A 27,143-nucleotide genomic window follows, 5' to 3' on the forward strand; every position below is an offset into this window, starting at 1 on the left:
TAACACCAGTCTGGACCATTTTTGTCCACTGACCACGGCTGCAGCATTGACAGACTAGCAACAGCTTTACTTAAATTAGAACAAATTCAAAGATCCTGCAACATCTGCAGGAAAATACAGAAACCGAATCAGGAACATGATCTCAGAATCGTATAAAGGTGCTGGCTGGTTCGCTGGAGAAAAGGGCTCTAACAAATACAGTACTTGACAGTGTTAATGCAAGAGAGCTTTCGTACAGGTTGCTTCAGCAACCACAGGACAAATGTAGACACAAGGTGTTAACACGGATAAGCACTTAACACACTTTAGCAAGCTCTCTCCCAAGAGATGCTCAAAGGAGCGTGGCACAGCACCTCAAAGTACACCCTAAGTATGTGTTTCACCCCTGCTGCACCACAGCCTGCTCTCACCAGCATCTGAGAAGCATAAATCCTGCTACAGGCATCCAGAAAATTCAGACAGAAGAGGACCCCACCCCGTCCTGAGGAAACCTGGGCGATCGCTCTGTACAGTTGCAAAACGGACTTTGGGGAACTGCTTGGCCCAGAGCTCTCAAGAGACCAAGCAGAAAACTGTGCAATCCAAAGCGGCAAGGCAGGACCCACTGCAAAACCAGCCTGGCCCAATGCCGGTCCGTATCCCAACCATAACACACACACACGCAAAACCAGCCTGGCCCAATGCCGGTCCGTATCCCAACCATAACACACACACACGCAAAACCAGCCTGGCCCAATGCCGGTCCATATCCCAACCATAACACACACACACACAAAACCAGCCTGGCCCAATGCCGGTCCGTATCCCAACCATAACAGCAGCTCACATGCAGGGACACACAGATGCACACAGACACACACACACACACAAAATCCTTCCCCTGGAAGAGGGGAGCGACACCAGATGCTAAACAGGAGCCTCTCTCCAACCGATTCTCTTGCAACAGCAGCAGGCAGCCTCCAGGTTACTGCAACGAAGCTGGAGTCGAAACCTGTGCCCTCACTGACAAAACACGTGCCCTCACAGGGGTGGCCGAAGGCAGCTTGTCCCAGGAGAGGCAGCCTGACCCTTCTGTGATTCTAATTCATATTCTTCGGCAGCAATTAGAAACCTCCCTCAGCCTCACAGCCCCACATGCCACCAACTATAAACCTTGTGTCAAAAATAACATTCTCCTGACACGCAGGCTGAAGAAATCCACCCCCTAGAAAGGCAGCAGACTCCTGCAGCCACGCTCCTCTCCTCCGCGACCGGCTGGCCTGCAGAGACAGAGGTCACAGCCAAGGAGACACACCGCAACAGGAGCTCCCGTTGTTGGCTCCACGCTTAAGCAGGAGCCTGTTGTTGGCTCCGTGCTGAGACCAAGAACATCTTTAGGCAAAAAGACTATTTGCAAGCAGGACAGGCGTCTCCATGTATCTAGTATCTAATGTATCTAGCAAACCTTGCAGAATGAAAGAGCCAGCAGAGCTTACAGTCAGATGTTTTCTTCTCCTCCGCAGTGAAGAGGACAGCACGACCAGGCTTCTCCGGGTGAGGCATTGGGTAACCATTTTCCTTCAGCTGCTCCTCAGTCATGAGATACTCCTTCAGTCGCCGGTACAAGGCGGCTCCTGCACACAAAGACAACGCTGAAACCAGATCACTTAAGTAGGGGCTGTTTCTCTCCCCGTTTTTTGCTTTATCGAGCCTCCTGGCAGAGACTCACACTGTTTTGAACTTGCTTCCACCGCCTTTGTTCAGGATCAGCGTGGAAATAGGTGTTGGGGCAGTATTTTTTTTAAACTCTCATCATTGGTGCATAAGCTGATTTTTAACCTCTTCGATAATCAGCATTAAGTTTGGAAAACACAACCGAAACACAATTCCTCCAAAGAGTCCATCCATCTTCAGGCCTTTCTGTTACCAATGTGAGACTTCTCCCATTTTAATGTTTTAAGTGCCTTAACCGATAATTTCTAACCCAGCCCAAAGAACACCCCTCAAAGGCCACCCACAGCTAGCTAAAAAATTCGTTATCCGGAGCTTTCTTCCTGCTGTTGATTTCAGGCTGTTCGTTTCATTTCACAGAATAATGATAACTTCTTGCACCGTGCTCAATATTTCTGCTTTCGCTGCTACGTTAAACCCTTCCAATATTGCTGTGTACCCTTTGATGTTGCTTAGCTGAGCTATACAGGCCCTTTTAAGCTTTCTCCATGTCAATTCCTTCTGCTCCGTGGCTTCCCCGTCTCTTCTCTGATCTTCTCAACAATTTGCCTACCTCTCTTGGCAACCAAAATACCCATAACCGATTTGAGCCAACACGAATAATGCTTGTGGCACAACCCTTTGCCTACGATGTGACCTTATTATGACATTCGTAAAGGTGAAAACGAACCCTGCAGAGAAGACGGAGATATTTGGAAGTTCGCCTTTTAATCTGACAGGCACATTGTCAAGTACTGCTTCAGGGCAAGAAAGTTAAAGTAAAATCCAGACAAAAATAAAAGACCAAAAGTCAGTAATACCCAAAACACAAGAGGCAGCTCCGAACGGTTACTGATGCTACATCAAAGCCACGCGGACCACATCAGAGAACTCACAGCCCAGAGCGGGGAAGCGAGGAAGGCGCTGATCATTCACCGAGCAACTCTGCCGCACTGGGCTGCAGTTGGGTAATAACTCATAACACTGGCCCGCAGATAAATCACAGCACTTCACGCATCAGCAAGATCCTGCTCTCCCCAGTCAGAGCGTTACACCTCCAGCTATAATTTACGGGTTACGGCCTTGCAGGAGCAGGGTCTTACCTGTTAAATCCTCTGCTCTCAAGCTCCCTGACCGGTTTAGAGTAAAGCTTGTCTTAGCAGCAAGCTTCCCTCCCAGAACAGCTTCATGGGACACCACTTTCTTGTTACTTGTCTCTGCAGCGAGAAGAGGGGAGAAGCAAAACAAGACAGACATAAGGGACCCAGCTGAGTAAGTGACTCCGGTCCTAGAGTTCGGGCCACTACGTATCGGCAAAAGGAGAACTGCATTTATCCTCTTGAATTCTCGCTCTGCTCCAGAATTGGCACGTGTAAGGACGCAGACTAGCATTTTCGTTTCAGCACTATGGGGATCTTTCTGTTTGCACTCTCAGCCCACACCAACTTCTTTTAAGGGCAGCAAGGACATTTTTACAGTTCCCCTGTAAATTCTGGGAGCTCTACCTGCTTCCTCTGCACAGCAAACCCTCCTCCTGACCAAAAGCAAGAAAGGACTAAGCACAGAAGCAACTTGACCCAGTCACGTGCTGCGTGGCGGGCTCACCCACCCACAGTGAGCAGCTTTGCTGTTTAGCTCCCTGCAGACCAGACTCCCACATCGAATCTTTCAGCTTCCTTCAGAAAGGAGCTTCAGAGCTCTAGAATATCCTCAGCACACCAGATAATGGCAGATAGGTGCTTTTTACTAATCATTAACTGGCAGCCCTCTCCTAAAGGCCAGCCTCCCAAGTTCAGCCGCTCCGACTAATGGCCGTGAAGGTAATGAAGACAGAGGGGAGAAAAGGGAAGAGACCAGGAAAAAAAAAATTCACAAGAACAGCACAAATTGATTGTTTAATGTACCCTCTCGAGAGCCAATAATGAAATGTCTTAACCCTCTTCGTCTCTCTCTTGAAGCTTAATGTGTGTAACAGATTTCTGCGGTGATGGACGAGTCTATCACTTTGAAGGCATCATGTGAAAGTTACTCCATTAGCGGGGCTTTTCATTTTAAAGAACTTGTGCTAAAAAAAAAAAATCCATGTGGCATTATCTCCATTTAGGTTCAGACAGCCAACAAAGCATTGCAGGACTTGCCTCTTGAAGGCCCATTAAAGCTTGCCAGACTATAAAAAGCTAACTGGAGTTGTTTGCCTTTCAGCATAATGCTTCTGAGAAATGGGTCTGGTCTTTTCAACAAGTTCCTCTCCATGGCTTCTAATCCAAGCAGGGCTCCGATTAGTAAACCACAAACGTGGTACGTACTGTTCGTACTGGACGGGGAATTGGGCACTAGGCTTCGGAGCTTCTTTAAGGTGTTCACTGCCACATTCAGGTAGATGTTGCGACTGGTGCTACGTTCATAAGCCACCTTCTCTTCTGACAGAGCCTGCAAACAAGGCAATTCATTACTACATACTCTCTTTTCCACTACTTCTTTGGGAGAAAAGAAACGTTTGGCTCTTAAAAGTACAGAATCCAAGTGTGATAGCAAAAAAAAAAAAAACCAAAAATTGCCTGTCAAGGAATCGAGTAATAAAGTGGAACATGGCACAAATATATACTGGTTCTGGGGCCTGCTCTGGAGAGCAAGAGGGGAAAAAAAAAATAATTGTATTTTAAACCAAGCGACGGAACAAGCATTATCATGTGAAACCCTCCCCAACAGATTAACAAAGCAGTCTTGGGACTGCCTGGGCACGGCTGTTTTCCTCACTTCGGTGGCAGTGCAAGATCTTAACTGGCAAGAAAAGGAAGTCTGGGAAATGGTCACTCCTTGGATGCAACAGGAACATTCCCTCTAGGGAGCCGTGAAGGTGAAATTCCACAAAAGAAATCCTCATGGCATCTGTTTTAGTTACAAACCACACCACGCAATGTCCCATATTTACCCAACTAACGTTAATGGCGCAAGTCTTACCACAAAACACGTTACTTTTTAACTCTGCCTTTGGAAATCCTACTATACTATTTCCTGCTGCTAGAAAGCTCCTTAAAAGCCCCGCAGTTTGCGAGCAGCGAGTTTTACCAGTTATATCTATCTCAAACACTTACCTCTGCTGAACACTTAAGATTCCAGGAGGTGTTTGCTGCTGTACCTGAGCAAAAGGCCCTTTTGTCCAGCTCCCCTAAGTCCCTCTTGTGGGGTTACTGAAAAGATTGTGCAAGCTTTCCGAATGCAGGGATTTGCTACTGGAAACCCCCGCTGGAATTACACCTTCCATTGTCCAGTCTGGAATTACCGAATGCCAGTCTCCTCCACAGAATTGTATGGGGATGGGAGAGTTTTCCGGGTTTGCTGTGATTTTAGGAGGTTATTGTTCGCCGCGGACTCTATTCCTAAGAAGCAAGCACCAGTACAGACCTTGTCAAATGCTTCCTGGGAGGAGGAGCAGAATTTCAGGCACTCATCAATGAAGAGGTTGAGATATCTTTGACGAATGTTTGTTGGGACTTTAGCACCAAATTCTGTGGGAATAACAGGCCTCTGTAAGCTGGCGCTCTAGAGATGAGACAGAGAGAAAGAGGCTATTCAGGTTTAAGAAGTATGCTGCTTTGAGACTCTCACAGTTCCTGCTGTTATTAATAGCGGCATGACTTCCTTTCTGAAAACCTGCCCAAAGCTAAACATAACATGCATCATTTTTGGTACTAAAAATGCCACTTGAAGTTTTTGTGCCACCTTCAGTATTTGAATTGCTTCAAAAAACCAGCCACGGTTCATTATGCAACGCACCTGGCAGCCAAGGACTCCCGGGGGCATTACTCACAACACCACAGTCACACATACAAGCATTCCAGACCACGAAAATGATGACGTTTACATTAAGGGAGCCAAGATTAGGTTGGTACCAAGCGCCACGCTTGGAATTGCGGACGTGAACACATGACACCAGTTACGTGGACACCAGACACGGTTTTCTCTTCAGCGCTCCGGGTGGGACGAGAGAACGGGTGGCCCACTCCTGCCGGGCTGGTTGCCAGCTAAATCGCCACGTTCACGGGACGGTTCCCACATTCGCTACATCGGATTCCTGTAACTTTACTGCACTGGGTTTTTTCTTCCTTTTTTAATGCCAATCATGATGCTCCTGAAAGGATTTCTCCCTTAAATTGAATTACATCTTCTTCATGCATAAAAACTGCGCATTGGACCAAGTTATGACCTACCACGGCAGTTTTCCATTTAACACCAGGTTTATCTGCCAAATCAACACAATTTGCCTCTTTTTCAGACAAGAAACTGTACGTTCACCTCTAATGCAGCCAATTGTTTTTTGTCAGTCTTTCTCCATCCCACCCAAGAAGTATCCATAAACCAAACCATCTGCTGCAATAAAAGAGCTGTAATGAAGAGAGCTCTACAGAAGATATGGGCACGTCCAGCGGGGAGCGGCCAGTCCTGTCCCACTGGGAAGAGTGCTCACTTTCCTCGTGAAACTTCCGCTTTGATGCTCTGTTCAAGGGGATTTGGTCCCTTTCATTACATATATCTATTTTCTCAACCTCCGATATGATACCCTCAAGCACCTCTGTTAACACTGGTAAATATTTTATCCTTTCAGTTGTTTCTTTTATTTTTAAACAGCTTCAAGTTATACGTTACTACGGTGGCTTTTGGGGTGGGGAAAGGATGAAAATGACTTTTTGCTCCTCCAGAGATAATCAGCGCCTGTTATGACACATCTTGACACAAGATATCATCAATAAAGACATCTTTAATCAGGTCCTGGCATCAATCACATTCCTTGCCATCCACTCCAGCAAACACCTTCTTATGCCATTCACGCGCTGCTACCCGAGGAACTCTGTTCTGAATATTCTTAGCGAGTAACACGTTCCCCAGTGCTCACGGGGAAAGGAGGGACTTCTATGCTAAGGAACTCACAGCACAAGTACCCCAAGGCTGGGCAGGTATCCCAGGAAAAAAAAATAAAATTAAAAGAAGAAGAAAAAAAATAATTTGTTTTTTCCTCAAATATTAACAGCAGCATGAAGTTTAAATGATCACATTTTAACTGTACAGGTCACTGCGGGACATTCCTCGGTATGGCCCACAAAGGCCGTTAATCCAGCCATGCCTTCTGAAAACAAGGGGCTCGGAGTCCCTGACACAAACAGCTCCACACCAAGACCAGACAGCACAACGGAAGACTCAAACTGAAGATGCGGGATCGATATTCAAAGAGATCAGAGCAGCACTTAAGTATTTCTACCTTTTTAAGCTCCTACCCCTCAAGTGTTTAATTTTTTATACAGTGCTATCGAGGAAAACCACAGGAAGAAATAAACCCATTTAATCAACCTAATCAAAACGTCGCCCTTCAGAGAGCGCTAAGTTTGGAGCAGCGTGGTTAAACAACACACCACCCGCGACGGGGAACGACCAGAGAGATTTCAAATTTCACTTACCTGTAAGGAGGGAACATGCGCTACCCTTTTCGGCACGATGGTGCTGGTGGTCTTCGAAGCCATCCCAGCTAAGGTGCAAGCCTTCAGAGACAGGGTGGGTGCTTCAGAGTCATTGGAAGGTGCGACGCTCCTGCCAGCGACCGCTGTCTTACTACTCACCAGGCCTGCAAGAAACAGAAAACACATTTAGGTAGAAATCCTACCACTGGGCTTCAAGTTGCCAGAATGAACTTTCTATAAAATGCCTGCGCTGCAAGCTGTGATTTTTTTCAAATGGAAGCCTCCAAAGGAATACAAATTGGGTAATTTTACCACCTTCCAGGCACGGATGAAGGAACCTTCTGCCAGGAAACGTACCTAATTTCTGTTTGTTTGGGGGTAACTGAGTCAGCAGAGGTTAAAGAGGTAACCCTGTCAGCAACAACGCACAAACTGCCCCTCACGTCAGCTCCGAGTTCTTCCAACTACAAAGGGATACCAATGAGCGTTAATTAGTACTTCCCTCCTGTTCGCACCACCTCTGAAGGCTTGAATGGAAGAGGGAACGAGCAACCACACTCCAAGGAAGGAAGAGAAAAAGAACGGGCTGAAGCGAGTGCGGCTGGGTGAGACAGACGGGAGAACGGGGCTGTACGTCGCTTTTCAGAACACGATGTAATTTCTCAGGGGAAAAACATTCCACTGGTCACTATCAGTAAAGATTCAAGTCATGGCCAACGCTACACATCTCCTGATAGTTTCACATTTGCTCGGGAGAAGTTCAAAGAGAAGGCAGTGTCTTCTAACAGGGGGGAGGACAGGACAGGAACCACAGATAACGCTGCTGGCTTACTTTGTTTGGCTGCTGCGGAAAGGGCTACGTTTGGCACATGAGCAATCCTCCTCTTTTCTCCTGGCAAAGAAAGAGAGGCCTTTTGAACCAGCTGTGCCGCCTGCTGCTGAGCCAGCTGGATCCTCTGGTAACAGACCTCCTGAGCGGTGGGGGGACGGTACGGCCGGATTATGGGCTTGCTCGGGACCTCCGCCTGCACAGACAAAAAGGTTTTAGAGGCAGCACACTCGCCTGCTCAGTCCCTTCCCTCTGCCTTCCATTCACCCAAGAAAGGTCTCTTTCCTCAACCCCTCTCTGTCAGCAAATACAGGTTTTTGAGAGGAGAAGATCCCAACTGTCTTCCAGAACAAAATATTTAGAGTCACCCACCAAAAAACATGGCATCAATGATTCGCCCTGCGGCAAAGGCTCCCAGCACTTTGACGTGTTCCTAAATTGGTAGGTGGCATTTGAGCTGCCTGTTTAATGGCGCGCTGTTGCCCATCACTGTGCCTAAGCCACGCCGGGACTCCGTCAGTGCTCCCAGCTCTACAGTCCTGCGCCAGAAAATGACTCTGCCCCCGTGCTGCCTACTGCGTGCTGCTTCAGTTTATATCGCAATGGAAAAGTGACCAACTGTTCTCCATTCCCCTTCGCTACACAACGCTGAGTTTTACAGCTCTCCCTCTGTCTCTCCCACGCTGGAGAACCAGTGCCAGCGTTACAGCAGCTCCCCACCTCTCACAGCCTTGTGTCAGCTCTCTAGTTCCTGTAGCTACTTAAAAGTCTCACAAATACGTAGTTATGGGATTAGAACATTACATTAACTGAGCCCTGAATTTTAAACAGGCTCTGCCCCTGCCTCCTTCCGGAGGCATTTCACTGCTTCAGCCGCTGCTAGCCCAAACAAGTTACACGGGCATTTTCTTTGATGTTCAAATTTAGGTTGCAGGGAAGGAGCCAGAAATTATGTCAGCAAAGAGAAGTTTTCTAGCAGCAGAAGCACAAGAGAAGCAGCAGCAGTGCAAACTTCTCCGCCATATTTAGCAACCTTTGAAATCTGAGAAACAGGCCTTGCCTGCCGAAATCTCTTCAGAGGAGGGTGCGCTCGCACAGCCCGGGCGTAACCTGGCGTTTCTGAGACCGCAAATTGGGGGCAAGCTGGCACCTCCTGCATTCCTGGCCTCTGATGCTGACACCAGCTTCTGGATACCAACCTGAGCGCAGTCAGCCATTAAATGATAATTACAGACTTCCGAGCAGGACAGGACACTCATTTTCCGCCTCACCTTCAATTCCTTTGGCCCACCATTTCCCCCGGCAACTAAAGTAGAACTCGGCTCCCTCCCCTTCTGCTTGCTCAGTCCCTGAGCTATAAATCACAAGCCAGGACTGAGCAAATATTCGACTTGGAGGGACACAGCAAAGCACGAGCCTCAACTCTGCATGTAAAAGCAGCAGTTCAGGTCTTACGGCCCCCCCTGCGCGGAGCTGGCAGCAGCGCCGAGCCGCGATACCCCGGGGAAGGCACGTCCCGCTGCGTGCTGAAGGCGGCTGCCACTGAACACACCGGATCAGCTCTGTTTGCCCAGGCAATGGCTGCGCCAGGGCACGCATCTTTGGAAAAGCATTTTGGGATCAGCTGTCACATTAAGAAAATGCATTTAAGGATTTGTACATGTCTAAAAGGCGCCTATTTACAATAAATATTTGAGTTAATGAATTTCCAACCCATTTGCTTCAGCCTCTTATCTCTTCACTTTGGAAGAAAGGGCCCTTATCAAAACACGCGAACTGGCTGAAGATATGTAGTTAAATAAAATGCATTGTATTGACCTCAGGGCTTCAAGTTATTAAAAGCAAAGAAACCTTTTCTAGGCAGACAGGAAAGGAAGAACAATTAATTTGGACGGTAGCTCAAATCAGCACGTAAGTCTCCACTCCCACCCCGCTGGAACATAAAACTGACTAATCTGTGCCCAGCACCTGGAGGGAAACACATTAAACCCTCAGAGAAAACATGAATTAAAATCCCAGTGAGAAAAATAAAAAAATCAGATTGTCTTCCTTGCCTTTTTTTTTTTTTTCCCCATTCTTCTCTGTATTTAAAGTGTTTTCACAACTGCAGAAGAAGAGTATCAAACAAGATACTGTTGATGTATTGGCTGATTCAGAACAGATACACGGTAATGGTTTTAAACATCTGACAAAATTCCTACAGCTTTTAGGTCCATGAGACAAAGAAAAGCACAATCAGACACAGACTGACTTCGCGTCCAGCTAATTTTCATCTAACTGATTGGATGAAGCCGTACTGTAGAAAAACGAACAGCTCGATCAATCCCAGTGAGTTACGAGGGGCAGAATCCATTTCTCTTCCACAGCTTACCCGTGGTTTTATGAAAGTTTATTGTCTGCCATTTCTAGCAGACACCTCACCACGTTTTTCAGAAATCAGAAAGGGGAGGAAACAAACCTGACAGAGGGATTCCAGCGCCAACAACTCATACGCTACTGCCTGAACCTGGGTCTGCATCATTTTCCAGTGCCGTAACAGGACAGAAAATCCTCACTGCAAAGAAACTAAACTTTTGCTTCTAAAAGCTGCACTTACATTTCCTTGTTTGACAAGATGAGAGATCCTTCTTTTCTGGCCAGGAAACAAGGTAGTTAGATTATCTTCTGTCTTTTCTTCATTTCCTTCCTCTTTGGATAGCTGGAAAACAAAAGAACAAGCTTCCAAAATTGAATAGACTTGAAGATCCCCCTCAATAAGAAGGTCTGAAAAGTCTCCTTTCGGGTTAACAGAAAGTCCTCGCAAGCGAGAAGAAGATGTGGTCAGCAGCCGAATTACTAAAACAAACCTTGTTTTGAACCCAAGAGCCGCCAACGAAGCCAAGGAACAGCAGCATTACAGTTGCGACCCAGGGAGTCGCTCCACCAGCTGTGCCCTAGGCAGCACTGGCATGAGTCAGGCCAGCCCCTGCCCACCACCAGAGACCTGAACACCCTTCTCCCGCCAGCCGCTCACACACCTCACCTTTCGTGGCATTCGGAAAATCCAGGAGGTTTGGTTTGGGGGGTTGTTTTTGGGTTGTTTGGTTTTGGTTTGTTTTTTTTTTTCCTAAGAAACTGGGAGCTGACTCATTTCTGGCCTTGTATAACGTGCTGCCAGAGCAGGTCCTGAAAACCTGCTCGATGCCAAACCACGGTGCCCCCACTCCCCGCGTTGGGACACGTTTCCCTGCCGTTTTATCCACAACCGTACCTGCAGAGAGACTGCAGTGACAGATCCCCCGGTGACACATTTGTATGGCCAGAGACCCAAGAGGAAATAGCAGCACCTCTCCAGCTGAAGCTACTTCCGAGCCAACACCTCAGACTTGCTCGCAGGGGCCGGGGGAACCACTTTAAAATCTTTGAATTTGACCCGGCTGTTCATTTACACAAAACACAAGTTTATTTTTCAAAACTCTAGCTGCTCTCTAGTCAACCTTGCTTTCAGTTTTCCAACCCAGCCCCTGGCCAAGCTCTGAGCAGAGACGAGCCTGACGGTCCCTTAGAAACCCAGCAACCGAGCTGAAGGCCGGATTTGGGGATGAGCCTCATCCCAGGCGGCGGAGGCTGAGCGTGTCCATCGCCACGAGGGCGCTCTGGGTGAGCACTTCCCACTGAATCGCTTCGCTCTCTAGGAACTCGGTAAATCTGTTACTCCAGTGACGTCCCTAATAAACTCTCACAAAGTGATCCTTCCTGGTGGAAAAGTCCCACAATGTCCACACATACCTTCCCTCTGGACTGGCACATTACTGAGACCAAACCACACGGGCTCCAGCTACAAAACTATTCTATAAACAAACAAAAAAAACTCCCAGTGACCAATCCCACCCGCCAGAAACGCGGCGGGGAAGCAGGCACCCACTTACAAACACCCAGCTCCCAACGAAGGACCCCTCTGCTGCGATGCCTGTTCTTTCCTTTCCGAAACAGGGCAGAAATTAAATTTCAGGGCAGGGAACGAAGGTAAAGCACGCGCAAAGGAAAGACATGCGTCTGTTGACAGCCGAACATCGCCACTCCGTGCCAGAATTAACTGTTTGCAGTGAATAGCAGCCCCTGGTTCAGCACTTTCTGAATTCAGCCCATTTGGAATCATCCCGTAGTTGGAAAGCTCTGAACGGATCAGTATATCAGGGGGTTGGAACTAGATGATCCGTAAGTTCCCTTCCAACCTCAACCGCTCCATGATTCTATTTCCCACTATAGGTTGTGTGCCCTTGTACTATTTTCACTTAAAGCAGGCAATTTGAAGAAACAAAGCCAAAAATAAAGTGCCGATTCCTAGCTGGGAATTATATTAAATACTGAAGAAAGAACAGCTGAGTTTTAAACAAGCAAAATCAAGTAATGCTTAACAGTTCAGAAGAAAATCATTACGCTCAATTGTTTTATATAGTTTCTTCTACCAAGGCGTTTCATGAGTCTAAAAAGGTCTTTATTTGTCCGCAACACAGACCTCTCTCCGAACAGATCGGGGACATTATTGCAACGGAGAGTTCAGCAAAAAGCTTTAATAGCCCGGCTATTCTTTCCAAAAGATGAGCTCTCCTCCCCGCGCCGCAGATCCTGCCTCACTTTGTCCTCCACATACAGATGGGTCACTGAGGGAAGAATTTTGTTGACGGCCACTTCACCCGCCCGACTAACAAAAGCCTGAAAACCAGCACCCATTTCTGATGCCGTTTTTAGAATAAAAGCCAACAAACAATCACACCGGGTGAAAAGGCCCTTCCACCACGCGGTCGTGTGGTTCCTGCTGCACTCCCCTGCCCCTCCTTCAGATCGATAATCCCAACAGGGATCTTGCTGTGTTCGAAGGAGTCTAACCTGGAACACACTGGAAGCCCTGATGGTGTCCCAGTATCTCTGTGACCTTTGGGATGCAGGATAGCTGCAGCTGATGCCACTCAGTAATTAATTCCTTGGATAGACACACTCAGCCTTCAGTACCCCCTGTCCCCCAGCACACAGAGGGCACCGGATTTTGTCACCTTGCCCCATTAAAGCCTCCCAGGTGATACAACTGACTCAGCGATCCCAATACCTCCGCACTGCGCTCAGATGTGCCAGATGGGTAACGCCAGATAAAAGTTCGGGGTGTTTTCTCAACATTGGCAAATCAGTCATTTTCCTTTTTTTAAAGCTCTTCCCAATCCAAATCCCCGAACGCCTGCTCTGTGCACAGGCAAAATCATGCCAACAGAAAACCTGGCTGTGCTGGGATGGACAGCAAGGCATTGTCAATCCTGCCCATGCAACGGCAGCCACTGCCGGGATCCAGGGTTTGCTCCCGCTGCCCAGTTAAACTCAGACGTTGGAAGACAAAGGATTTTTGTCTGCTCCTACTTCCCTGCCTCAGGGGCCGTCAGAGGATTGCTGCCAGCAGCTGCTTTCCAGCCTTTTACACTCATAGAATCACAGACTGGTTTGGGTGGGAAGGGACCTTAAAGCCCACCCAGTGGCACCCCCTGCCCTGGGCAGGGACACCTCCCACCAGCCCAGGTTGCTCCAAGCCCCGTCCAACCTGGCCTTGAACCCCTCCAGGGATGGGGCAGCCACAGCTTCTCTGGGCAACCTGGGCCAGGGGCTCACCACCCTCACAGCAAACAATTTCTGCCTCACATCTCATCTCAATCCCCCCTCTTCCAGTTCGAGCCACTCGCCCTGTTCTGTTTTAATCTTTGAAAACAAGGGCCTTGCACCCTCTGGGGACCACCTCACAGCCACTGGCACAAGCCTTTTTTTGTAAATGCTGTCTTTTTACCTCCTTATTCTGAAACCCTTTTTGCCTTTTGAAGAAATTTTACCCTCCATTTCTTATTTGGGCCACCTACAAGGTATCCAGAGATCCTCATAAAATATTTGCAGTGTGCATTTAAAATGGGAAACAGTAATCTGGGGTCTCTGAAGCGTCCAGTGCCAACTACATTGACTGACTTACGCCAACACATTGTCCTGGTTCTACCTGCCACTATGTTCCTTAAACTCTGCTGCAACAAAGCGGCATAACCCAGATTAGCAAACTTGGATTAGCTTTGAAATACCCACAACATACTCTCTCTGAAGCCTTTTCTCCAGCCATCCAGGCCACCATGGTTCTTAGGGCAGATGGAGACAGAAGTAACTGATAACCGTGAAAGATAAAGGCCTTCCAGACAAAAGGCAACTGAAACCTTACATTTCACAGCAGCTTTCAATTCAATGGGTAAACTCTTCAAACTCTTCAAAGCACTCGGTCATGACACAGATGAGAGTCTTCCAACACATGGAGTCTCCCTCCATAGCCCTCTTCAGCTACTTGGAATAAGCAACACCACTAAACTAAACCGGAATCCTCTCACATTTAGATATGCAAGAACCAACCAACCCAAACCAGCATTACCTGTTTCCCCAGCCTTCCCTTGTCTTCAGTTTTCACATCTGTAGATTCATTAAAAATCCTGAGACACTCTTCCATTGGGTCTGACTCAAAGTCCAAGTCTTTCTCAAGGATGGAATAATCAATGTCATCAGATGTTGAGGAAGACGATGACGACTTTGACAACTTAGAGCGCTTCACTTTCTTTGTCCCTTCGTTTTCACTCTCAGAGTCTGAACCACAGTCATCACCGTCTGAATTCGAGCTCACGTCAAGAAACGTGGATGCCAAAGGCCGGCTTTTGTCATCATCATCCCCACTCTCATCGCCAAACAGGTCAACGTGACTCAAACTCCGCTGCTTCCGACTCTTCTTTGGATCTCCTTTTTCTGTAGAACTGACCTTTTCTTTCTTGCGCTCCAGTGCTGGAGTCTTGGTCCCTTTCTCTTTGTTTTTACAACCAGAGCTTTCCTTACCATTTTTCAAGTCAGTTGCTTTTAGTTTGGAGTCTTTCTTGCTGCTCCCCATCTTCTCTGTACTAGAGCCTTTGATGGCATCCTCACTCTTGCTTTTCCCTGAACTACTGCTGGAGGACTTGGATTTTTCTTTTTTAAGCCCATCTACTTTTTCTGACTTTTGTTTTTCAGGTTTCTTTGAATTCCCATCAGTTTTTACTTTGACACTTTTATCTTTACAGTTTTTCTCATCATTCTTAGTTTTTAATTTTTCTTCTTTCTTGAGCCCTTTGTCTTTTTCTGTATTTTTACTTTTCTCCTTCTTGCCAACCTCACTGAGGCCAGGTGTTTTACTAACATCTGACTTCTTCCTTTTTGTTTTGTCTTTTGAGTCTTTGTTTTTATTTTCAATTTCCTGGTCATTCTTACCAGAACACAATTTTGCTGCTTTTGCATTCTTGTCTGGTAAGTTTTTGGCAAGATTTTTCTGCGAACTTGTAAGGTCCTCTGTGCCATATTGCGCTGCTGCTTCTTTGCTATCCCAGGAAGCAAAGTCATCCAGTTTGGTGCTCTGCTCTTTGTTGGATAACCTGTCACTTGATTCACTTTCAGAACCAGCTTTTGATTGTGAACTAACAGAAGTTGTCTTATAATCCGCATCGGTCTCATCTTCAGAGGACGAGAACCTGGCTTCATAGTCATCGGGTACTTCACAGAGCTTCTTTCGCGATGGAGAATAAGATTCCTCATAACTAGAGACCCTACCCCTTTTAGACCCCTTGGGCTCCTTTGTTGTGGCTTTGCTCAAAAGCCTGGCTGAGTAATTTGAAAGCGGGTCATATTCCAAGTCTGTAGAAGGCTTAGAGTCATCAATCACATATTTATTGTTAGTGACAGTGCTGCTGTATTTTTTATTCTGTACTATAGCCTTGGGGACATATTCCAGCGAGCTACCTTTACATCGGGAACTATCTAAAGTGTATTTACTTGACTGGCTAGCAGCAGCGAGAGGAGTAGGGTTGTAGTCTGAGTTATTATTAAAGTTGTAGCTACCTGGATTATATTCTAAGGAGGTCAATGAATCATTTTGTGTCCCAGCAGCTGACACGGGTGTATTTGAAATGAGCGAGGAGGCCTCTGAAGCACTGAGCTCCTTTGTCGTTTCTAGCAGCTCCTCATACTTTTTCTGCTCTCTCTCAACTTCGTTTTTGACTGCTTCAATGGCCTTGTTGACCAGTTCCAGCTCCAGAATACCGGGTGTCACATCCGTAATGTCAGCCAGAGCGCCATCCTCCGCCTCCAGCGAGGGCCTTGGAAGCTCTGGATTGTAGGGATCATAGCCCCGCTCTGTAAAAAAGGAGGAGAAAAATAATCAATTTAGGTAAATGTACCAGCAATTTAGGTAAAATTTTCTTTGGAGAAAAATTTTAAAAAGGTATTTTTACGGTCTGCTGTCTTCGAAAACCAATACTGAAAGACACTACCAAAAGTCATGCTCTCAGCACCACAGAATAGACGTCTGATACCAAAAGCCACCAGTGACATTCTCTGGTGTGTGGCTAGACTGGATTTTACAAACTACTCACAGGCCTTAAGGACTAAAGATCTATTAACAAAGGCCTTTTATTACTCATGGAAGAGCTCTATAAATTAAGTATTCTTCAGGGCACTAAAAATAATCACTGAATTAGGACCAAGAGGAACTGAGTATGCACAGCATATCTGCTTAATTCAATGAAGTGAGCAAGGGAGGAGAGAGGATTCCAGTATGAAGACTCTGGATTAGGTTCTCATTTGTCGATGCCAATGCTCAAAACCTACTGAAAGCCACCAATATTCCTCAAAGCCCGGTATTTCTCATGGCAGCTGCAGGAAAACCAGTCTTGTTTGGATGGAAAAACTGCTAATAAGAAGGTGCAAAGGCAACACAACCCAACCCGCCCAGAACAGCCACCAAGAGAGGATCACTAAACGCCCAGAACCCCAATCTGACGTTTCTCTTTTCAGCCGACTCCCTTCGGTGGCCTCTCTTACGCAGGCATTTCTAGGACGACGAGCAGAGGATATGCTTTGACCATGCTGCACGGCTCTTCCCACCACAGCTCCCCAGGACAGCTTTGGGTGAGTGACAGTCCACCCTATGGAACTGTATGGAAATGCCAAAGCAACCTCTCCATGGGAAAACTTGCAACTGGAGTCTGTTAAAGCTCGTCTTGTACCATTCATCTTGAAAAGGCCATGGGAGCAGTTATCGCAAGCATAAACGCTCTCTACTTCCTGCCACGGTATCCCAAACTCTCCCACCCACCTTTCCCAAGGCAGGGAAAAGGCCATCACTCCCGCACGTGTGCGGAATGACAGGCACCCAGCTTGCCAAAGAATAGGCAGGAAAAGAACCTCACCTCGAAAAATCAGAATAGTAATGGAGAAACCAGCGATAAAGATGCAAGCTAACAGAATTAGCAAGCTAACAGAAGTTAGGGACAAGGTAATGGCTGGTTTTTCGACTTTGAAGAGTCTTCAATCCTTGTTTTATCATAGTGTCTCTGGCTGCTGCTATTCCAGAGGAATTTTTTGTTCTTTGCTACAAGGACAGTAGTAAAACTGGCTTTCCAACATGAATATGCAGAAGAACAAAACAGTAAGCAGAGAGATAAAAGACAGGGGGGGGGGGAAAAAAAACCCAAACTCAACTCTCAGGTCTAACAGGGGTGAAAGAATTTCTTATAACAGCCAGAAATGAACTGCGTTTACAGGAGTCGTTTCCACCATTCTCACAAAATTGAGTTTTTTCTTGGGGGGTTTTGGGGGTCGTGGTGGTTTTTTTTGTTGTTTTGTTTTGTTGTTTTGTTTTGTTTTTGAGAGAGGCTCCATGAATGCACAGCGCTCTCTGGTAATCAGAAAAGAACCCATCTAGCAGTTGGCAGAACGAACCTCCGAGCAAGCAGAGTTAACAGAGACTGGGTTAAAATAAAGGCAGTGGTTTCATAAAACACTTTTTACCCCCTTGGGCTTGCGCAGTTTTTTTCCAAACCAATTAGCTCCTGATTGAGGAGGGACTCTGGGCAATCGCAGCGTGATGTCACCATCTTCCAAAGGACAGTCAGAGCTGAGCTCAGGATCAGAAATGTGGGGAAAAAAGAACACGGGGATATATTCCTATACCAAGCTCACCCTCCACCTATTGCAGTGTTTTATAACCAAGCCACAAAGAGGGTTTCCAAAACTAGTGTCTGCTCTTCCCCATCACGACACCCAGCACAGCTCACACCCTGCGGGAGAGAAGAGGCAGAAGGTGGCAAAGCAGAACATCTCAGCAGATGGTGTACACGGGACAGACCGATATCCCCAGCCCAGCTACAAAAAGAAACCACAAAGAAATGCAGGGAACAAGGGAAAAACAGGAACAAACCTGCAAGCAGCAGCAGCATCAAGGCTACTACATGTAAACAGATTAACAAAATAACGAGGTATAAATATTAGCCTAAAAACTGATAAAGAACAGAGCCCTCCATACCCACTACCTCATTTCCCACCACGACAGTGGTAGAGAAGGCCGGTGCAGTGATGTCTGGAAGGGTCAGCTATTACCCTCCAACTCAAGATGGAGACTTAAAATTTAGCCCAAGCATCGTCAGGGGGAGAGCTGACAGCCTGGTGCCTGGGCAGAGATAAGTATTAGGTGGCCTATAAACAGAGGCGAGAACACAGAGTCTGGATCTAAAGACTCGCCAAAATAATAAAAAAAAACCCAAACCAACAAACACTACCACACCAAAAAAACCCAACCCAAACTACACGAAAGACATTTTGTCCATGCAGAAAAACAAACGATTTTAAATATATCAGGATACAGGGAAAGTAGAAGACAACCTAAGCACTGACCTGGTGTCTGACTCTCTGCTGTTCATCTACAGTATAAAGCTAATTTGCACATTTTCTTTCAATGGAATGATCAGATATAAAAATACATTATGATCTCTAAGAATGCCAGGAGGCTTTGAGATATCGTCATGAAAGAGCTCTTTTGTAGGTGTGTAGAGGCCTGATGGATTACCCAAGCGACGCTGATCAAAGGCTACCTTTGCCATGAAAGACACTTGTGTAAGTGGGCTCCGCGATACTCATCAGGAGCGTCACCTTTGGCCACGATGCATTTGCCGATACTGTAGTGGAAACGCCAGCAGAAGGGGATTTTTTTTTATATATATATATGTATATATCTCTCTACACACGCACGTAGATACACACACACATTGTGTGAGCTGACGCAGGCAGGACACGGGAACAACCACAAAACCACAGATGAAATGCAAGGGGTAAATTTAATCTCGATACTTTACGAACCGGGGGATCCCCGAAGCAGCACCCAGGCAGAGGCACACAAGGGGGAACGCAGGCACCGTGGAGCAAGACAGTCCTTGCTACAGAGTTTTTCCTTGTCAGTGAGAGAGAGAGAGAGACCCAACCTGTTGTTGTCGCCAGTATTTGAGGGATTCAAGCAGGCATAGTTTTCCACCGTGCTTCGATCTCTCCAACAGCAGGGCAGGAATCTCAGGCACGTTCGATAAGGTGCCTCCAAGTCCATCACAGGCCTGCGTTATCTAAACACAGATGTTCTACTTGTCAAGCACATAAGACTAAACAACAGTTAGTGTGATATATGTGTTTTCCAACACCCCAGGTGCGAGTCACTTGAGCGTATTTACAATCCTCCTCACCAATCTTCCGCTATTTCCCCCCTGTATATATACGCACGTATATACACACAAGTTTTTAAAGTCAGAGAAATTAAATACGCTACCTGAAATCAGGCCACTTTTTCAGGTGTCTAATTGTACTCCCAGGTAGCGAGGAGAGGAAAGGGTCTGTGGGACAGCTGAGCCCCCTCCCAGGCAGGCACCCAGCTGCACCCACACCCCCCTTCTTTACAACCTGGACGCAGAATTCAAAGGAGTTGTCTTCAGCTTTTCCATTTATTCCTCTGCATTTCAAACACTAACAGGAGTATCCCTGGTGTAAAGGAAGATTACTACAAGGTGAACTACGCTGGTTTTGCTGTTCTGATATACAAGATGCCTGCGGTATTTCTGCTGCAGGAAAACGAGCGAGAAGCACCATGCAGTGAAATAACTCTTTTTGGATGGATGTAAAATTGAGAGGCTACACTGTCCTTTGGGAATCACGAGATAATGAGACTTGAGATGACAACTCCTTACAGGATTGTGAACTAAACTGCTGTCAGGACACTCTTTAAAATGCAAACTATTTTAATAAATTAATGTACCTCAGACATATGCAATAATCCTTCTGAGACACAAAAACACAGTGTAACATCAACACTATACAAAACAAGTTATTAATAATTTACGTAGGACCTCAGGGAACAATTTATTTAACCTAGAACTACTTTACAATACACCAAGATGAGCTGCACTGACATCAGCCATTTTGGCACAGAGTACGTAGAAGCGTAAAAGAAGATTCTTCCAAAAAACCCCAAGGTTGATTGGGTTTTTTCCTAGTTACAGTCATGTTGGTTCTGGGAAATGAGGCCTCAGTTCTGAGGTGGAGCTGTTTTATTACAGAGCTTCTACAAGCCCGCGACTACTTGCCGTGCACTGGTCCTTCTAGTTTGTGCGACAGGCGAAGGCAGTAAACAAAGGTTGACATTAAAGGAATAATGGGCGTACAAGGTCACCTGTTTGATGACAAAACTTATTTTACGGTGAATCATTCTGCAGAAAAAGATGTCTTTTTTCCCCCCAAGCACCCTACCAAAACACATACTTCAGATGCTTTAAATACAGAAAAGCCCGAATGTATGACGGGTACCAGTCGCTGTCAACCTGCAGGTTTTGGAAGGAGTCAAAGTCTTTCACAGGTGGGACACAGATGACAACTACCTTCCTTCCAGATGTAACACAAAGCTGCTAAGCAGCAGCAGCTGCTGCTAAGCAAGAGGGAGGCAAAAATTAGAAACTTTCAAATTGACGGTAATTAGGATCTCAGAAGGGAAGGGTTTGCTGGGCAAGCTGCAAGGGACCAGCGCAAGCCAAAAGACGGCCAACGTTTTCAAGATCTGCCACTGCTGAAGTCACCCATTTTCCTGGGTCACCTGGAGCTGTCAACAAAAGGCACATTCATCGGGAGATGGGGAAGGTGAAAGCTGCTGGGAGACCTCTTCGTAGGAAGGAAAAAAAAAAAAAGGGGGGGGGGGGGCATTTTTATTTTAACATCAGCAGAACGGCTTTGTTAGCTTAACAGCTTGCCCGTGTTTACAGTGCCAGTACTTAGTAAATGGACAACCTTTGCGATTACAGAAGAATTATCACCATTGGAAAATTATTTTAAGCTTTTCATTTAATGCTTCACAGAAGAGATGCCGGTTCTCAAGAACAAAATGTTTCCAAAAGGCTTTACCAGCAGGCTGAGTTTTGCTGCTCTGCAGAATTAAACAGCGCAAAAGAAATGGCAGTTTTTGGCGCAGACCTCATTTGCAAGTACCCAAAGCAAATTTCTAACAATTAACTTAACAATAATATCCAACCACTTGGACATAATTAACACTGAGATTTAAAATAGTACATTTCAAATAATTATCCCGAGTAAATGGGTTAGGAGGGCAGGTAAGAGGAGGTAAGAGAAATGTTTCTTCAAGTTTAACCCTAGTCCTAATGATTATTTTTGCTCTTTCTCTTTTTAAATCATAACTTTAATTATTAAAATTAAGTATTAAAGGCATAGATAAACTTGTGCTGGTCTAAGAACACCAGAGCAGCAAGGTTTGAGGTATTACAGCCAGTCTAGCCCACGCTGGCCTCTCCCAGCATACCCCGCTCCTTGCATTTATCACTGCACGAGAGGTATCTGATGCCACAACGTCAAGTACGTCATGAACCAACACGGTCATTTCTTTAGTGGAAAAAAGGAAGCAAATATGAGAAAAGAAAGTCTTATATTAGCAAGTCTGAAAAAAGTTTGAACAGTCGTCCATCACACTGCAGTATTTTTAAACCTGCTGTGACAAAGCCTGCTCAAGGTCAGGCTACGGTTTCACCAGATGTTGGCAGCCCACGTAAGCGCTCGGTGCCACCGAAGGACCATCTTGGTGGGCTTGAACTTGAACAGGGGGTTCCCCGGAGGGTGTCACAACCAGCACAGGGAGGGGTAGATCACACTGAGGGACAAAAGCGTCCAGGACATCATCCTCGTACAAGCCATAAGCCATTTTCTCAGCTCAAGCTGCCCGACACTGCTGTCATGCTGTGGCCAGAGAGGAGACACGGACCTGCCCGAGTGGGTTCAATCCTGCAAGGGAGCAGCTCCACCGTGGGCCAAGCCACCCCCCGGCAGGCAGCGACATCAGGGATTGACTCACTCAGGTAGGAAACTCCCTCTGACCAGAGGACGTTAGGGCACAACCCTCAAAGCAGCTCAGAAAGCAACGTCCAGGGAAACAGTACGCACCTTGTTTAATTCAAGAAAAAACAACTTTTTACCCCTGGCACAGCAGAAGATGCAGCTAAAAGGTTCTCAAGCCCGCTAAATACGGCAGCTACCCCCTCTTGATGGCCTCCCAGCCCGTCCTGGAGCGCAGCTGGGACCGCCACTGCTTCACACGACAACACTAGTTAAATCCGAGGATGCAAAAGCCAAAACTAGATGGTCTGGCCCATGCAAAAGCCATCATTTACATTCCTCTATTGCCACAGTGATTTACAGTCCCATCCGCGCTGGTGCGAGAACACCAGCGTCAGGCAACGAGCATCAGAGACGCATGAAGATCTGCGACTGACGTTTTCCTATAGGGAAATCGCACCATTGGCACATTTCTCCCATAACCAGGGAGGGAAGGTGAGAAAGATAACTGGTGTATTTGCCAGGAGAGGGGCAGAAAGCAAAGGCTGGCACCCCAAATGTCACAATTGCTCCCCAGGCTGCTACCCCAACCCCACAGCCTGTCATCGCGCAGGCTGGAAGGCGTCTCACCGTTTTAAAATCGATGATACATTAATCTGGGTATTCAATGTTTGGATTCTTTGGAGATCTTTCCATTCCCTCTCTCATTTTACTTTAAAGTTATTCCTCAATATACAAGAAAAGTTGAAATTCTGTTTGGGAAAAAAAAAATAATAAAAAATTAACAGACATTTGTTTTTTCTGTTTCCGAGAAAAAGACAGACCAGAAAACATTTCCACATCTCCTGTATAAGTGCTAGGTAAAACTAAGCATCTGCTCCAAAACTTCATTAGTAGAGCACATCTTCATTTCAAAAAAGCAGAAGAAAAAAAAAAAAAGAAACTATTTCAAGTATTCTAGTGTCTTCTTTTCTCTCTATTCAACTCCGCCTTGAAAACTTAGTTTGACCAGCACGGTGACAGGCAGTAACACTGCTCCTCACCCACCAGTCCCTTAATTTTCCAGCCTTTCTCCGGCTTGCTCAAGATAAGCTATCTTCTCAACACCTGTCTTATTTGTTTAACCATTTCAGGTGAAGAATTCCCATATAAGAAAAAAACCAAAAACCAACAGTACTTCAAATACAGGCAGAAACTGCAGACTTTGAAAAACAAAGTTAAAAACTAAAGAAAAGCACCTTTCAAGCTAAATTACATTTAAAAACTTCAGCTGTGGCTTATGAAGGACTGAAACCAAAACTTAAACTGGTTTTAAAACCTGTCCGGCTTTAGTTAACTCAAAAGCTGGAATTAATACTTTGCAGCTCCTTTACGACTCAGACACCTGCAGTTCCGCAGACTCTTCTAACCAGCAAACCCAACGTACTCCCCAGTTCTCAGCCCGGATCTTCTCTTTAAGAAAAAGGCTAGATCTCACAGAGAAATTAAAAATCCATGCGCAATTAAACCCTCCAAAGCAGAGCCGAGTTTTTTGCATAGTCCATATATTTCAGAGGCAGATGCAACCCTGAGGACCAAAGGCTCGCATTAAACGAACAGCTAACACGTGAAAGCCTCTCTGGAGAAGGCAATGCTCTCGCCGCTGCTTCTTCACGTACTGCAACCCACACAAAAACACAAGTTCGCTCCACAGCAAGTCAAAAACTTCAAAGAATTACCTGAGCTCCCCGCGGTTAATAAATATTGCAGATATTTGTTCATGCTGTACTTGAGGCTTTTAATATCTGCTTGGTACTGCTAAGACACTCCGGCAAAGCTTATGGCACACCACCGCTGACCATGTGCTGACACAGCACTTTCTGGGCTGCAGAGATAATTAGGGCAGGACTTACCAACCCAAAGTCCCGCCTTCACTCTCATTTACTCCCAAGTCAGACTGCGTTTTACTCGAGTGTCTGCAGGGGCTTTTTGCCTGGTTTCTTCTTTCCTAGCACTACTGCCATCACCTTGGGGGATTTTTTTGACATTGTACTTTCCCCAACTGTACACATTGCTTTTTACTTGATTTGAGCGACCAAACTGGCGAGCACAGTAGTTTCCCAAACGGTGGGTGATCCACAGGGTCACACGAAGAGGTCTCCCCGTCCCAGGAGCCCAAGGCAACTCCCCTTTCCCAGCCCCGCAGCCCACGCTCGGTGCCGGCAGGGCAGGGAGACGACCCGGCGCTGCCTGTCGCTGCCTGCCCACCGCCCAGCGCTGCCGCCTCGCCGGGATTACATGAGCTGACAACGCCATCCCGGCGCCTCTGAACCACCTTGCCCAGCCTGGGGAGAGCAGTTTGGGAATCCCAGGACTAGCGAATTGTGCTTTCCACTTCTCCAGCACTAACGCAGCACTGCGGCATTCAACTAGAGGAGAAAAAAATAAAATATCAGAGTAAGGCAAGATATTCCCCATGGGAGAGAGAAATCCTGGAAGAGCAAAGGGTTCCCGTGGTGGGTGGAGAAAAGCCCAGGGAGCTCTCAAACACTGGCACAACTCTAGTGCCTTCGACACCGAGGCAGGTCGCTGCACCTTTAGCCTTCAAAATCCTTCCGGCTCGAGAGAGATTTGCTCCCACCTCCTGATTTTCACACGTCTAACTGGAGCGAGGAAGAGCTGCCTGCAAGCCCAGGGCCGAGCCTCCCCACAGCCACACTCCTGCTTGCAGAAAGACCAAAAATCAGCAGTGCCCCGCCAGCCCACACTGAAATCCCGACACATAAAGCAGCTGCACCTGCCCACCCACAGGAAAACTGCTGTAACTGACGGTTTAGTTAAATGACACGAACTCCCTAACAGCTGGAAAGCCGTGACTTTGATTTACACGAGAAGACACATCCTGACCTTACTGTCAAGTGGGTTTTCTATTCTTCATTTCAAAACTCAGTTTAAAAAAAAAAAAAACATCCACCAGTGGCGTTTTGGTAATTACTGTCCTAAACACAAATGTGGAGAAAAAAAAAAAAAAAGTAGTTTTAGCAATGCCCCCACACACACAGTTCACGGACTAGAGCACCCAACACCAAACCACCCGATTTCTTCTCTCGGTGAAGAAATACCAAAGGCAGTTCATAAGTTTCCATTTCTGCTCAATTCAATCTCCCTGTAGCAAATACGATATTAAAAGCTCTTTCCTACAAGAAGCTGATCTTGCACAACATCAACTACAGGAAGGAAAAAACATCTGTTAAAGGCTTTTTTTCATCCTTTCTACACACGGTGTGAACTGCACTGCGATGTAAGTAGTACAAATGCAAGCCCAGGCAGGGCAGAGGCTGCTCCCACCAAACACGGAGGGGTTTGATGCGCAGCAGCACGCCGCCTGAGGAACCTCAGCGGTGGAGAACGGCCTCAAGCCGAGATCCTACGGTCACGCATGGGCTGAGGATGATTAAAGCTGGGTTTTAACATTTAAAGAGACACTTTAGGTTTTACCAAGTATCATTTTGCACAGCGTTTCATATGCAAGTCACAGCCATCCCATGTGGTCGCTTTTCAGCTGAAGACTTGGAAGAAGGGCGAGGTGAAATGCCTTCCTGCAGCAGTGACAGGATCAATAGAGTTAAAGCTGGGGAGATAATAAGCCTGAGGATTTCTCCACACCTGACCTCCGCAAACAGGAGCCAAACAGTGTTAGAGCGGCTTACTTGTGGGCTGGGTAGCATAAATCAGAGAGAGATGAAAATCCTCCATCGCTGGATGGTACCACACAAACCCATCCAAGTCACCTTTCGAAGATGCTATCTAGATCTGTCCTGGTTTGAGGTAAAACAGAACCAATTTTCTCATTTGTACTTTTAGTTTTTAGCTGGGCCTCTTCTAACTGACTGAAGTCTGAAATTAACAGCATCTTGTTCAGAAACTGTTCACTCTCAGAGGGGTAAGACCTGATCGTACCAAGGAACGGTGCGCACAGAGGCTCTTGCTTATACTTATTGCTGTACCAACCAAGGGCAGCGAACTTCGCCGTTTGCCCCGTTAGAGGGTCGGAAGCGGAGAAGCGCAGAGGGGTCCCACCTGCAGGGAGGAGCAGACGGGACAGGGGACCCCAAACCGACCATCAGGGTATTCCATCCCATCTGCACCACGCTCGGTGTAAAAGCTGAGGGATCAAAGGGGCAAGGGGGCTCTGGCTCGTTCCTTCTTCAATGGCCGACGTCTGAGGAGGACCCTGTCTGTCCGTCTGCCTTTGATCCCGATCCCAGCATTCCTGACTTTAGTTCCGGAATTCAGCTCCCATCCTTCGCTGACTCCAGTCTGGGACTTTCCCTGTGTCTGCTGGTGACGCGATCGCCATCCTGGGAGCTGGATACGGTTTTGTATATATTGTATACTTTTTTTTTCTTTAATTTTTATTATTCTATTATTATTTACTATTTTCTTATTTATTATTATTTTCATTAAAGTAGCTTAGTTCTTCTTCTAAACTCATAAATCTCCTTATCTCTTCCTCTCCTCTCTGAGGACAGGGGTGGGGGGCATCTGTCGCTCTGATTGGCCAAGCCGGCCAAAACCACGACAAGATCTAACCTGCAAAGCCTTGCCCATCCACACAGAAAATCCACACAGCAGGAAAACCGCTCCACAAGCTTTGGGCCAGACCAGAGAACTGCCGAGCAACTGTCAGCATGCACCGCTCCAGAATAAAGTATTTGAAGGCGGGGTGCTGAAAGCCTTGCTCTTCCCGTCTCACGCTAACACAAGGATCAGAGCAGACAAAGAGGAACTCAGACCTCCAGACCTGGATGCAGCTTTCTGCTCTGGGCTCAAAAAACATCCAGCTCTTAAGCATCTCCTGACAGCTACTATCAAACCCAGCAAACCAAAGAGCTGGTTTCCTTAAGACATTTATGAAGAGATGTATTACGCTTCTTTTATGTCTTTCAGCATACTAAGGACCTAGACTTTAAAGA

General features: G+C 46.6%; 1 protein-coding gene across 5 annotated transcripts in view; it reads right to left on the reverse strand.

Moving 5' to 3' along the window:
• The window catches only part of REXO1 (RNA exonuclease 1 homolog), a 43,394-nt gene that overhangs the window by 12,328 nt on the left and 3,923 nt on the right, over positions 1 to 27,143 (reverse strand). For 2 of the 5 annotated variants that reach the window (XR_008463294.1, XM_054181698.1), the window contains exons 2-9: positions 14,396 to 16,173; positions 10,568 to 10,669; positions 7,975 to 8,167; positions 7,143 to 7,306; positions 5,095 to 5,232; positions 3,996 to 4,119; positions 2,793 to 2,906; positions 1,476 to 1,613 (exon numbers count right to left, since the gene is read on the reverse strand). Coding sequence is in view for 4 of the 5 variants with exons in the window: in XM_054181698.1 (XP_054037673.1) it covers positions 1,476 to 1,613; positions 2,793 to 2,906; positions 3,996 to 4,119; positions 5,095 to 5,232; positions 7,143 to 7,306; positions 7,975 to 8,167; positions 10,568 to 10,669; positions 14,396 to 16,173 (2,751 nt within the window). In the remaining variant the exon portion in view is untranslated. Of the gene's footprint in view, positions 1 to 1,475; positions 1,614 to 2,792; positions 2,907 to 3,995; positions 4,120 to 5,094; positions 5,233 to 7,142; positions 7,307 to 7,974; positions 8,168 to 10,567; positions 10,670 to 14,395; positions 16,174 to 23,906; positions 24,029 to 24,080; positions 24,560 to 27,143 lie in introns of those variants that run through there. The other 3 variants (XM_054181700.1, XM_054181699.1, XM_054181701.1) reach the window with 3 other exon arrangements.

This window comes from Rissa tridactyla, chromosome 22, assembly GCF_028500815.1.
Source record: "Rissa tridactyla isolate bRisTri1 chromosome 22, bRisTri1.patW.cur.20221130, whole genome shotgun sequence".
NCBI classification, from domain to species: domain Eukaryota; kingdom Metazoa; phylum Chordata; class Aves; order Charadriiformes; family Laridae; genus Rissa; species Rissa tridactyla.